This window comes from Branchiostoma floridae, chromosome 1, assembly GCF_000003815.2.
Source record: "Branchiostoma floridae strain S238N-H82 chromosome 1, Bfl_VNyyK, whole genome shotgun sequence".
NCBI classification, from domain to species: Eukaryota; Metazoa; Chordata; class Leptocardii; order Amphioxiformes; family Branchiostomatidae; genus Branchiostoma; species Branchiostoma floridae.
Window position 1 is genome coordinate 16,570,533 of NC_049979.1, and position 13,062 is coordinate 16,583,594.

At 45.8% G+C, this 13,062-nt stretch overlaps 2 protein-coding genes across 2 annotated transcripts; one reads left to right on the forward strand and one right to left on the reverse strand.

The window, feature by feature from the left end:
- The first annotated feature begins 6 nt into the window (after nt 1–6).
- Nucleotides 7–6,194, forward strand: LOC118418347 (hybrid PKS-NRPS synthetase pynA-like). Its single transcript, XM_035824228.1, has 3 exons — nt 7–4,521; nt 4,704–4,788; nt 4,939–6,194. Exons 1-3 carry the CDS (start codon nt 202–204, stop codon nt 5,205–5,207), a joined length of 4,674 nt encoding a protein of 1,557 aa, XP_035680121.1. The 5' UTR covers nt 7–201; the 3' UTR covers nt 5,208–6,194.
- Nucleotides 6,195–7,987: 1,793 nt separating this feature from the next.
- On the reverse strand, nt 7,988–12,810 carry LOC118420892 (dimethylaniline monooxygenase [N-oxide-forming] 2-like). Its single transcript, XM_035827962.1, has 11 exons — nt 12,535–12,810; nt 12,047–12,163; nt 11,414–11,631; nt 11,194–11,307; nt 10,734–10,866; nt 10,566–10,621; nt 10,103–10,348; nt 9,731–9,875; nt 9,438–9,586; nt 9,093–9,188; nt 7,988–8,817 (listed from the first exon to the last, which is right to left on the reverse strand). The coding sequence occupies exons 2-11, from the start codon at nt 12,159–12,161 to the stop codon at nt 8,500–8,502; spliced, it is 1,590 nt and encodes a 529-aa protein (XP_035683855.1). The 5' UTR covers nt 12,162–12,163; nt 12,535–12,810; the 3' UTR covers nt 7,988–8,499.
- Between the last annotated feature and the right edge of the window lie 252 nt (nt 12,811–13,062).

Sequence of the window (13,062 nt, forward strand, 5' to 3'; positions counted from 1 at the left end):
TGGTGGAAAAACATCAGAGGAGAAGTCAAGTTCACGTCAGCCATTCGGTCCATCATCCAAGATCACAATCCTGACGTTTTCATCGAACTTGGTGCCTCCGCTACGCTGTTGTCGTCCGTCAGCCAAACACTCAAGCATGAAAGCTGCCCAATAAAAGTCACCGTGCCATGTGGACAACGTCAGCAAAACGACCACAAATGCATGCTACGTGCCTTGGCCACATTGTACGTGAATGGGGTGGACATCGACTGGACAAATGTAACTCAGGACGCAGCTGAATGGACGCCTGCCCCAACATACGCCTGGCAGCACCAACGACATTGGCAAGAGGCCGAATCCTCGCGGAAAAGGAGGCTGGGTCTCGAAGATCGCACCTTCAAGGGACAAAACGGGCACATCACCCTTGAGAAGTTCCCCTTCCTTGCAGATCACGTAGTGAACGACAGCGTGGTGTTTCCTGGGGCGGGATATATTGAATACATGGTGCAGATGGCTGTAGATAGCTCTGAGAACCCAACACTGCAGGACATTCAGTTTAAAAACGTCCTTGTTTGGCCAGACGCTAGTGACCTCAACAAAACTAGCGCCACCATCCAGCTGACGTACACAAAGGAGGGAAGGAAGCTAGAGGTAGCCACAGACAGAGTACACGCTGGGTGTCAGCTCACTCAACCTAGCAATGTCAACTCTGAGAGTGTTCTGGACACGACGACTACAGGGGCCATGGAAAAGATCACGGGTCAGAATTTTTACGAAAGATTCAGTGACTTGGGACTGATGTACGGCCCCGAGTTTCAGGTCGTGAACGAGGCCTTCGTGGGCGACTGGAAAGCCATTGGCTTCCTGAAGCCAGCAACGGATGCGCAGCAAAGAGTCCAAACTACAACACTGGATGGGTGCTTTCAGGTTGCCCTCGCTGCCATAGGACCCTGCTCAACTCTATATCTCCCCACTCAGATCACCACATTCAGCATGCTTGTACCCTCCCTACCACTCGGGGAACACATGGTAGTACATGCCACAGTTGTCTCCCGTTCCAGCATGTCAGTCAAGGCCAACATAACACTGGCGACAGTCCAGGGGAACATCCTTGCGCAAATCGACGGCTTCGAAGCGACAAATGTTTCCGGTATCAACTCTGACGTCGACACAGACAGCTGCTTGTATGAAACAAGATGGCAGCCTGTCATCTCTCCTCTGCCGGAAACAAGTATCTTCTGCGACCTGTTCAAAGACGAACATCTACAGAAACAGTACAGCGATGAAATGGAGATGATAGAAGCAGCAGAGAAAGCCCTGCCTAACCTCAAACGTCTAGCTTTATCCTACGTTCAACTCGCGTTGGATACTGTTCCAGACGCCGAGGTCAGCCCAAGAAACAAGAGGTACATAGAGAGGCTCAGAACCGTCATCGACGACGTGGATAAGACCGCATTTGACACGATGTCACTAGATGAGATCCACAAGTCCCTGGATGAGATGAGAAAAGACGTACCGGCGATGAGGCTCGAGTTCAGCATGCTGCAGCGCCTTGGGGACATTCTGCCGACCATTCTCCGTGACCCCTCAGCTGCCCTGCCGATTCTCTTTGCCGCCGACTGCCTAGCTGACTACTTCATGGACTCACTGACAACAAGACTGTACTACCGAGCTTGCACTGATGCCATAGAACAAGCCGTGAAGACCGCACTCGAACGGAAACAAACTGTTCGCATTCTTGAAGTCGGAGGTCGTATGGGGGGACTGGCGCGCTACCTACTGAAACCTCTCAAAAGCCAAGGAGATGCGGGGCACATTGAGTACGTCTTCACCGACCTGAACACAACCTTCTTTGCACATGCCAGCCAAGTCCTTGAAGATTACGCTTTTGTCAAGTATCAACAGCTCGACATCGAGAAAGCGGTGGAGCCACAGGACTTCATCCCAGGAACGTTTGACATCGTCGTCTGCATGGACACCCTTCACTCGGCGGTGGACGTGATGGAAGGCTTGAAGAACATGCAAAGTCTTCTCTGTCCCGGTGGCTGGCTTGTCATGTTCGAAGCGACAAACGCTTTCTACATGTGCGAGGTTGTGTTTGGATCATTGGAGCTTTGTTGGGTGTATGATGATGACTACAGGATGGACACATGTTGGCTCTCCAGGGAAGGGTGGAGCAACCTATTTGAAGATGGAGGAATGCACGATGTTGTGAGTGTGTCATCACCTCAGGAGTTTTTCCATTCTATCACCATCGGTAGGAAACCCACGCCCTTACAACAAGCAGCTCCTGCTATTTTGCAAACTAATGACAGCCAACAGTGGCTTCTCGTGGGGCCCCCTGACAGCCCCCTTATCAACACAGTTCAGAGGCTGCTACCCGACAACACAATGGTACGTTCCATCGGTGACAGGATCGACATTCCCAACAATGGCCCTCCCTTGCGAGTTGTGTACGTCTGGCCAGAAGACGACAAGTCCCTGGTACACGCCCGGTCCCTAACCAACGCCCTGTACCAGGCGTCCGAGAGAGTTCAGGACATGTGGGTTTTCACAGTAAGTGGCAGTGTTGAGTGTGCCTGTCCGACAGCATCTGCCGCCACGGGCTTCTTCCGAGTTGTAAACAACGAGATCAGAGACCTCCCAATCTACACAGTAGATCTACCGTCAGACATTCTGAACGGCTTGACGGACGTGGTTGAGACCTTGCTGAAGTCTGACCCACCGACCGAGAGGGAGCTATCCATCCGTAACGGCGAAGTCCTGACCCCAAGGCTCGTGAAGGCGTCCATCTCAGACGGCATCAGCACGTCGCCCTCCGGAAGCTGGGCTCTGGATATCGCTCCTGGGAAGACAGGAACATTGGATGACATGGCGTTCTACGGGCAGGCATCCACATCTCTGTCAGACAACGGAGTCAAAGTCAAAGTTCATGCAGCCGGCTTGAATTTCAAAGATGTAATGATGGCTCTGAGTCTTCTGGAAGGGCTCAAGTTGCAAACACAGTTTGGCCTGGAATGTTCAGGAACAGTCGTGGAAGTCGGTAATGATGTGAAGAGGATCAAAGTTGGAGACGAGGTCATCGCCTTTGGTGACCACTGCTTCGCGTCACACGTGACTTGTGACGAGCACTTTGTCATGGCCAAACCTCCACACACCAGTTGGACGGATGCAGCTGGGTTCAGCATGGTGTACATCACTGCGTACTACGCCTTGATCGAGAGAGCACGGCTACAAGAAGGGCAGACACTGCTGATACACTCTGCCTGTGGTGGGGTGGGACAAGCAGCCATACAAGTGGCAGGCATGGTGGGGGCCCGTGTGTTCTGTACGGCCGGATCTGAAGAGAAGCGCAACTACCTACGGCAGATGGGAATGACACACGTGTCTGACTCCAGGTCTACCCAGTTCTACCATGACGTCATGGAATGGACAGATGGCGAAGGAGTAGATGTCGTCCTCAGCTCCTTGTACGGTGAACTGCAAACTGCCACCATGAAGTCTCTAAAACCCGGAGGCACGTTCTGCGAAATCGGGAAACGCTCCATTCTCGAAGGCGTAGGCATGGACATGGGGCCACTGTTGAACAACAAGACGTTTCTGTCTGTTCAGCTAGATCTGCTGATGAAGGAGAGACCGAAGTACGTCCGAAAGATGATGGAGACAATCTGCTCTCTTCTGGAGAAAAGACATATCTCTCCTGTGCTGACGACAGTTAAAACTATTGACGACTACAAGGAGACGTTTCGGTGGATGTCAAAGGGCCAACATGTCGGCAAGGTTGTCTTTGAGATGCCAGTCAAGTTTGAACCGGAGAGCTTGGTGCCATCTTCTCACATTCTAGAGGAAAACGGTACTTACCTCATCACTGGCGGGTTTGGAGGGGTTGGACAATCCCTGGCCCGTTGGCTGGTAGACCATGGAGCAAAGCACATTGCCCTCCTGTCCAGAAATGGGTGCAAAACAGCTGAAAATGTTCACACTGTCGAGTACATGGAGTCCAAAGGTGGAAAGGTGTACACGTACGAAGCGGACGTGTCAAACAAGACATCGTTGACAAACGTGCTGAACCATCTCAGAGCCGACCCCTCGCTTCCTGCGCTGAAAGGCATCTTCCATCTCGCTGCTGTCATTGATGATGCCAATGTGTTGGACGTGAAGGACAGTCAACTGGAAAAGTCACTAGCAGCGAAGGCGTGGGGAGCCCTCCACCTGCACGAGCTGACACAGGACGATGACCTGGACATCTTCTTCCTGCTGTCATCTGTCACTGCCGCCTGGGGGAATCCAGAGCAATGTGGGTATGTGGCGGCCAACAGCATCCTGGATGCTCTCGCTGAACACCGACACCGGCGGGGACTTCCAGCACTGTCTCTCCAGCTTGGAGCCGTCAGAGGTGTGGGGATCCTGGAAGGCAACACTAAAGCAGCCAAAATCGTCACAGGGAAGGGTATGCTGACTCTCCACATTGACGAGTGCCTCCAGATGCTGCCACGCCTGCTACAGGCCAGGGACACTCCTGTTGTCACATTAGCCAATATGGTAAGTACAGCTGATATACGGTTTTAGTTGTTTTCATCACCATGTCGGTTTGCATAAACATATTTTCAATTTATCCTGTATTTATGGTAGCATGTAGTAACAGTAGCGATGTGCATTTGTTATCACATGTTGTCTATCACACACATCTGCTGATTGTGCTTCTGTCTTTAACATCAAAACAGGATTGGGCCAAATGCATGCAGTTCTCCTACCCGACGAGCATGAAGTTCCGTCATCTTGCAGCTGGAAAGAACAAGGAGAAGTCCGGTACGTTTCTGTGACGTCATTACTTTTAATGATCTGTTGATGGTGTGTTTTCTTTATATGCTGTGTACATTTCATCATCACGGTTCAATAGGTACATTGTCTTCCATTGCTATGCATTCCCATACTGATAACATCTTCTTGACAAAATAGTTGACGCTGACTTGAACGAAGACGACCTACGCGAGCAGGTTCTGGAGCAGCTGGGACAGATCCTCTGCATGCCGCCCAGCCAGATCGACCCCGACCAGCCCATGATCAACTACGGCGTGGACTCCCTGATGGCCGTGGACATTGTCAACTGGATGAACAAGAACTTCGACCTCAGCGTGTCCCAACTGGACATCTTGGGCGGGATGACAACGACCACGCTAGTAGGGAAAGCTGTAGTTGGGGAGGTAGCACTTCCCTTGCGCAAGTAATGACCACGAGGGGGTCAGCGTAGGATGGTTAACCCGAACCTGTACCATTAGCTGCTAACGCTACGATTTTTAAGATCATGGTCTGACATACATGTACCCGAATGCGAGCTAGACAAACAACTCAAAACCACTCAATGTTGTCTTGGGATAGGTATATACTTCTTTTCTTTTGCGATGTCTCAGGAACAGTACCGTTTTTAAAGTTTGGACAACGTCTGTTTTTATGCAATTTTATCATGTAAATGATACTGCTTCTTCTTTTTGCCTTGAATCTAGTTTTAATAGAGTCGTAATAAGTACAAATGTGTGGTGATATATGGTACTTCAGTAGTAGCAGTTTGTTTCTGCTATGGATAAAGGGCTATGGATGAAAGCTGGTTCTGTCCTGCCCTGCCCTGTTTAGCTATGTTAACGTTATAAAATGTCTATCTATGTATGTATGTAATTGATTAAGCTTATACTCGTGACATTTTAAAAACGACAATTATTTATACTATTAATACTTTTAGTCGATTCATACTATGTTATATTCAAGATGTACATCTTGCTGGCCAGTAAAAGGCATTCTTAATATATTTTGTATCAAAATATTTTGTATGACTCATATATACTCGTATAAACCAAGCCAGTATAGTCACCAGTTAAACACGGAAACATATCCTTTGTTTTTTTTGATGCAAGACTTTCATTATTTAAATCCTATTATTGTTGCATAGTCTCATACTAGTAATGTAAAGAATCTCACGCAAGCTTTAGTGTTGATGATCAGCCATACACTACCCTCACTACCCCCCCCCCCCCCAATGCCATTTGCAATGTATAATAAAGCACAAAGGATCGAGCTGATACATAGGGAATACCACATTTGCGCCAGGCATGCCTGTGCGTTTTTATATACTCGTAGTAGACGGTGGGACAAGTACACCTTCTTTTTTCAGTGTAGTTTTTTTTATGACCTAAAGAATAAAAGTAGATGATGAACTCACATTGTTTCCGCGTTGTCTCCGTTTTAATGTAAAATGACATCTTAATAGAGCACCGTGAATAGCGTCATGGCCTTCTTCAATGGTTCTCCATAAGTTGTAATTAAATCACAGGTAATCTAATATAAACATCTCAAGGCCACAATGTCTCCGAACTTGACATAGATAATCTGCGCTCAGATTATTAGTCTCCAGACTCTCCACCAGACTCGTTTGGGTCTCACTAGTTTTGTGTTGCTTCTGGGAGTTTCGAAAAGAATTCCTTCCCAATTTGAAAAGAACCACCACAAATCCCAATTACAAATCTATTTTGACAAAAGTAATTATATGCTAGTCAGAGCATTTACATTTCACACTAAAGGAGGTACCTACTTATGTTAACATAATCAAGGGTGTTGAATCGATAGAAATGAATTGTTTAAAAACTTTAAATATTTTCGGAAGTAAAATTATATATTGCTGATTGACATATGGAATAATAGTGACAGATGCTTTTTAAAAAGACAATTTCTACCACAGTGCATGATACGAAGTGACCATGTTATAAGAGGCATGTTTACTAGTCAGGGCTCGAAATACCACATGCATATGCAAGTTTGTGCATGTAAAATTGGTGTGGTGCAAGTAAGTTTGGACCAAACTTGCACCAGTGCAAGTTACTTTTATCCACTAATACCTGACTTTAGAAAAAGCTTACACACACCAAGAATATTGTCTGCCATTGAAAGGTAAAAGAAAACAACACTGAATAAAAAAATAGCCTAAATTTGTTATTTCTAAACTTGGTTAGACATCCAGGTAAACAAAATTTGAAGACAATTCCATCTCTATAATGCTAATAATTCCTATGGTGTTGTCTTACCTTGATTTGCATATGAGTAAATACATTTTGCATACAATTTAGTGACTTTGATATGATCAACAGTACTGGATTTTCCAGTTATATGTGTTTGTATTGAGATGTTCTAGCGATGGTTAAGAATAGTGATGGAAGTCACTCGAAGAGTCCAGAAGAAATCTATTGATCTTATCAAGTTGTAGACATTGAATTGTCTTAAGCCTAAATTCACATTTGTTGTACAATTTGAAATCCAAAATAAAATACGCTTTGGAAAACAAATATCCAAACATGTGGTCTTTATGTATCCCCATATATTTGCAAATTTTCAGAAGAAGAATAAAGGGTTAACAGTTCACTATTTTGGGTTGTGCAAGTAAGTTTCTTTTGGTGCAAGTTACCTTTGGCTTAACTTGCACTGGTGCAAGTTGACTGAAAAGTGTATTTCGAGCCCTGACTAGTATTTTAGGTTACAGTAATAATGCATGTATTTCTTTAGTCATTTTACAAATACAGATATATTTTGATACTTTTGTTCTGTTTTCAAAGAAATTGAAGGATGGTTATTATATTATAAAATGGGTAATACTGATAATAAGTCATAATTGAATATTAGAAATTGTAGTGCCAGATCAAAGGAAGGGATTTACGCGTCATGAAACGTAAAAAGCTGAGAACTTGAATAATCATATCATTCTTAATGAAGCAGAATTTTGATTTATTTCCACCTTTTTTTCCTGAATTAAGTCCCAAAAGCAACAAATGGGATCGGTGTGGCCTTGGTTAAAAACAGTACAAGTTAGCTAAATGATACGAATACTAAGTAATTTGACAAAGGCCATAAAATTACAGATTTGCAAATTACTGGCAAATAATTTGCCAAACTTGGCAATTTTGCACTATGTTCAGTCAACACAATGACTACTGATTCCTGAATACGCAAAAACGGCGCCGTCACCAACAGTTTGACATGTCTTTATTTTATTGGGAGACGTTTCTATCTATGGACCGGTTATCAATCCACCGGTGTGACGGAGCTTAACTTCTGCCATGTCTATGTAGGCAGTGCCAGTCATTCTCACATCTCACTATATTTGAGACTATACAAAGCTACAGACAACATTTACACTTTTTCCTGGGATCTCTATGGCATTCTATGATGAAATTTTCTACGTTCATACCCTAATCATATTCATTTGCTACTAATTAGTTTTACCGTGTAGCTGTAAACATTTGTTAACATTAAACTTACCGACGAGGCGGAAAACTATATGAAACACCAACCTGGTACTACATCTTTTAGAATTTTAAGGCTTAACAGATTGTTACAAAATTATGATAAATAGACTTAATTTAAAATAACCACATTAATCGCTTTGAAATTTATATCAGTGAGAATCAAGGAAGCACTGTGTGACAAACATTCCCAAAATACAGCATTCCTGAGGAAGAGATTTGATGTAGAGTCATATTACAACAAACAATATAGCGCCACCAGCAGCATTCCGAACAACACGATAAACTTTACGATTTTGGCCAATGAAAGGAAGGACTGTTCCTTGTCCAGAGCAGGTGACCTGAAGGGGTACAGGGTGTTGGCCAGGGCTGACTTGGCGTGGTCAGCTGCTCCTGACCAGGGGTGTGGCCCCAGCAGGCGGTACTGGACAGAGAAAGCGGGGCCGAAGTAGCAGAGGAAAGCTAGTTTCGGGTCCCGAGGAAGGAGCTTCCAAAACGATGGTTTCACTCCGATCTCTTCGGCAATGTCATCCCGGTACGGCACGTTCATCATCTGTAAAAGGAACGAGATATCTTAGAATCATTCAGACCTATAAACCAATCATAAGTAATATAGATGATAACCAATTATAAGATACAGTTTATCAATGTGGTAGCATATTTTTTCCTTGCACCTAAAGTTCAAGATGGAAGTTGATGTTACGTAGTCCACGATTTCTTCTGCTTTATGTCGTGTTTATGAACTTGACTATGGACCAAACGTTACCGCCTTGCTTCCCCCAGTAAAGAAATATTACCCCTGTATCCAGTCTAACAAAACTGTGTTACCTGAAGTTTGACGTAGCCGAACCGCTGCTTCAGCTCCAGCTTGTCGGAGCGGGCCCGCTCCAGCATGGTCTCCTTGTCGGGAAGCTTATTCAGGCCCTGGGACAAGATAGGTTGGCTGTGTTATGACTCCAGATAACTACAAATCCTATCTAAAACTGATATGATTCTTTTCTTACGAGAGAGGACGTAACAGTTCTTACTTGCTTATGAATTGCCCATTTGTTTGCCCAGTGACACATGTACTGTCTACCCTGATCACTTAAGTCAAATTAATATTTTCAGGACGTTCAAACTGGAAACGAGTGACCTTAGGGAGGAATCACTGTTACAAAACGACCCACTTACCAAGAACACCCTGACGGCCCAGCGAGCCTGCAGTTCGTAGATAGGAGGATGGGCCCCTATGGTAGACAGGCAGCCGATCACGGACAGGGTGGGTTTTGTCAGCTCCGCGGGGAACACCAACTTGTACAGGTTCAGGTCCTCCGTGTTATCTGAGGAGGAACAGGATTGTCAGTCAAAGTGCACGAAAGTTGTCAACTGCTCCTGAATAAAATAAGCTTTGAAAATTGTCGTATGCTTACACTTCGTTGTTGTCAGGGTATTTTATCAGTTAGAAAACTATGCACGGGACTTACCAGGAAGAATGGACTTGTCACTGAAGTTAAACGCCAGACTGAAGCCAGTGGCGAACACCACAGCGTCCAGTCCGTCCACTGTACTGCCGTCCTCGAACCGAGCGGTGTGCTGGGTGAACCGGGAGAGCTGGGGCTTCGTGATGACCTGTTGGGGACAGGTGTGTGATTATCAAAAGGTAGTCACAATTACATATTAGATTAGACGTGAAGCGCTATAAAACTGTCACTGACACACATAACAAGATAGATAACTGAATAAACAGTCTGACAACAGATCATTAGAAGCACAAACACCAAGTAGAATGCATGAAATGTTGTGTATTGTTCAATCGTTCAATCGACACATTTACAGTATGCATTATATAAACTTACCTGCCCAGTGGCCAGTCTGTAGCCTATTTCATCATTGGCCATGACGGAATGTTTGAGCGGTTCGGCCGGACACGTCAGCCCGTAGTTGTCATGGCACACTCTGGCGTTCGCCTCGCCCTTAATGATTTTGTTGACGATGAACTCGGGCATGCTCATGAGTACCCGGCGCAGCATCATGTCCCGCGGCATCCCGGCCTGAGCCAGCCGGGGGAGCACCCAGGCACCGTCCCTCAGACTCAGGTACACCTGCGGAACGGCAAGGGTTGTCAGGATGAACAGTGCACGTTCATAGAGAAGGGTCAAATAGAGCCTCAGTACTGATTAAAAAATTTTATTTTGAAGTACCACTCGGATATGCACAATTGGAGTTATGGGTCTTGGCGGACTGGTTTATCGAAGGGAAGAAAAAAGTCAACATGAAATTAAAGAAGACTATAGCACAGCAGTTGTCATAAACTCTCACCTGTGACGCCACCTGAGCGATCTCCGCCGCCACGTCGCCTGCAGAGTTTCCGGCCCCTGATGATAGATTTGTGGATGAATGAGGTTATCTACAGTCATTTGACTTAAGAGTTAAACACAGGACTAGAATGACTGAATCTGGGTATGTAAGTGGAAGGTGATAACTAACCTACAACAACCACCTTCTTCCCTCTGAACTGTTGAGCAGTCCGGTACTCCTGACTGTGCATGGTGACGCCTGAGAAGCCCGACAGACCTGGCACGTCTGGAACGTACGGCCGGGCGAACACGCCGTTACACACCTGGGGAGGAAGTAGAGAATCATGAGGAAAGTTTAGCCTGGAGTTCAGCCTTGTTAGCTTTGATCCGCTCCCGAAAGTGGCTACCCTTCGGGAGCGGACCAAAGCGAACAAGGCTGGACTCCAGGCTAGTAAAGTTGAGATGAGTTAACTTAGCGAAGGAAAATAAGTACAGTATGGAAGTACCAAAGGGGGATGGACCGTCACGATCACAGCTTTGAAATAATCACATGTAGAAGATGTCGCAAGTGATCGGTTGGATCTATTACATTTCGTCGCAGATTATCAGTGATCTCTGTGTTTCACATTTCTATTTCTATGGGCACGTACCATGATGGCTTCAAAGATGTCTTTCTGTTCCGCATCGCTGTGCCCCGTCTGTACGGTACGGACCTCCCACCGGCCTGTCTCATCAAAGTCTTCTGTCTTCTCTATGTGACTGACCTGGAGTGATAGACAGGGTTGAACGTAAGAAAGGAGAACAACAGAACAACGATTTAGAATAGATGGTATAGAAGCTGAAAGTGGTTCAACAACAAAAAATTCCCACCTGTGTGCCGAATCGGATGTGTTTCTTCAGGTCGAAGTGCTGAGCGTAGTCCTGCAGATATGTGTACACACGGTGGTACGGCAGGTAGGGGGGCGTGTCCTTAGGGAAGGGGAAGTCGCTGAATGACATCATTTCTTTGCTGGAGTTGGTGATGAGAGAGCGGTACATGGCGGCGCCCTGGTTGGGCCTGACGTCGTCGGAGTAGTGCCATACGCCGCCTGGAATATTTATATTATAAAATTATTAGCACTAGCACGCAATAGGTAGAAGCCAAGGGGACAGGGAAAATACACCTCTATTCTAATCAATAAGACAGGTACATGCCATACTGTGCCTCTATATCAGTACCATGCAGACTACCACAAAGAACTATACTATTAGTCATAACTTTCAAAGTAGTCGTGGGTTGGCATGGCAGCTGGTGGAATATTGACGTTTGACTTAAACGAATGATAGGTATTGCTAACAGGCTAGGCGTGATGTAACATATACCAACAGTCACACGCACACACACACACACACACACACACACACACAAACACACACACATGTTCACACGCACCAATGGAATTAGTTATCTTATGTTTCAACGCTGTTGAACTGAACAATGAAGACGTAATGTCTGGTTCTTACCGAGATCATCATGTTGCTCGAAACACACAGGCTGAAGCCCCTCCTCCAGACAAGCCTTGATTGACGTGAGTCCGCTCACCCCGGCTCCTATGATTGCCACTTTCTTAAAACCCATGGCTAGGGAAGGAAAGAACAACAGGATTTTTTGGGACGACAAGAACCGGTTACAAATGCTGACTTTTAAAGTCTACTCAAGAAATAGTTTTATATGTCTTCAAATATCTAATTTTATGAATTGTGTAAATTATAAATTGTCACATTGGTATGGCGCCTGGATAAAGCAGCACAGTGTGTTGTACAGCGAGGGTTTTCTGATAACCACTGAGAATTCACCCACTACATTATCCCATTATGACAATATGCTAAGAAACGTATCAAAGTGTAGCAAAGAGAGGAAGATCAAGGAGCAATGAATAAAATCTCACCCGTGCTGCCACCTGTGCAAGTCTTACCTGGGGACTAAGCTTTCCAAACAAACGTCGTCTTACCTGATTCAGTTGGTAACCTTTCCACACAATGAAACTCTTGAACTGTCGATGGCACTCTACTGGTAGTTTTGCGTACTCCTGTAGTGTACGTGGAGTACGTGGACTGCGCTTCCCAGTGCTCAGACAATGTGTGTATGTAAGGCTCAGTTCTGGGAATGGGAGCGCCCAGTGAGTCTTGACTGGATAGGACATCGAAGGTCACAGCAGCCAGGAAGAATTACTTTCCACAACCACAGTGTCCTTGGCGTGAGTGTGCGTGTGCGTGTTCCGCTGGGCTCGCACCTTCTCACCACCGGAAATGACGAACAGGACCAGTACGGGGATTTACATGTATAGTCCGCAGCAGGAAGTTAACACCAAAGCGGGATTCCGAAGCACTCCGGAAGTAGACACTGGAGTTTTACGGTGAACCACAATGCACGTCATGGACTGTTACTCGTACGGAGGTCAACACGTCTTGAAGGTACTCTCCAAGCAGAGGTCGAGTCGCGGAGATATACTAGTAGTCGAAAAAAATACAGAGCGGCT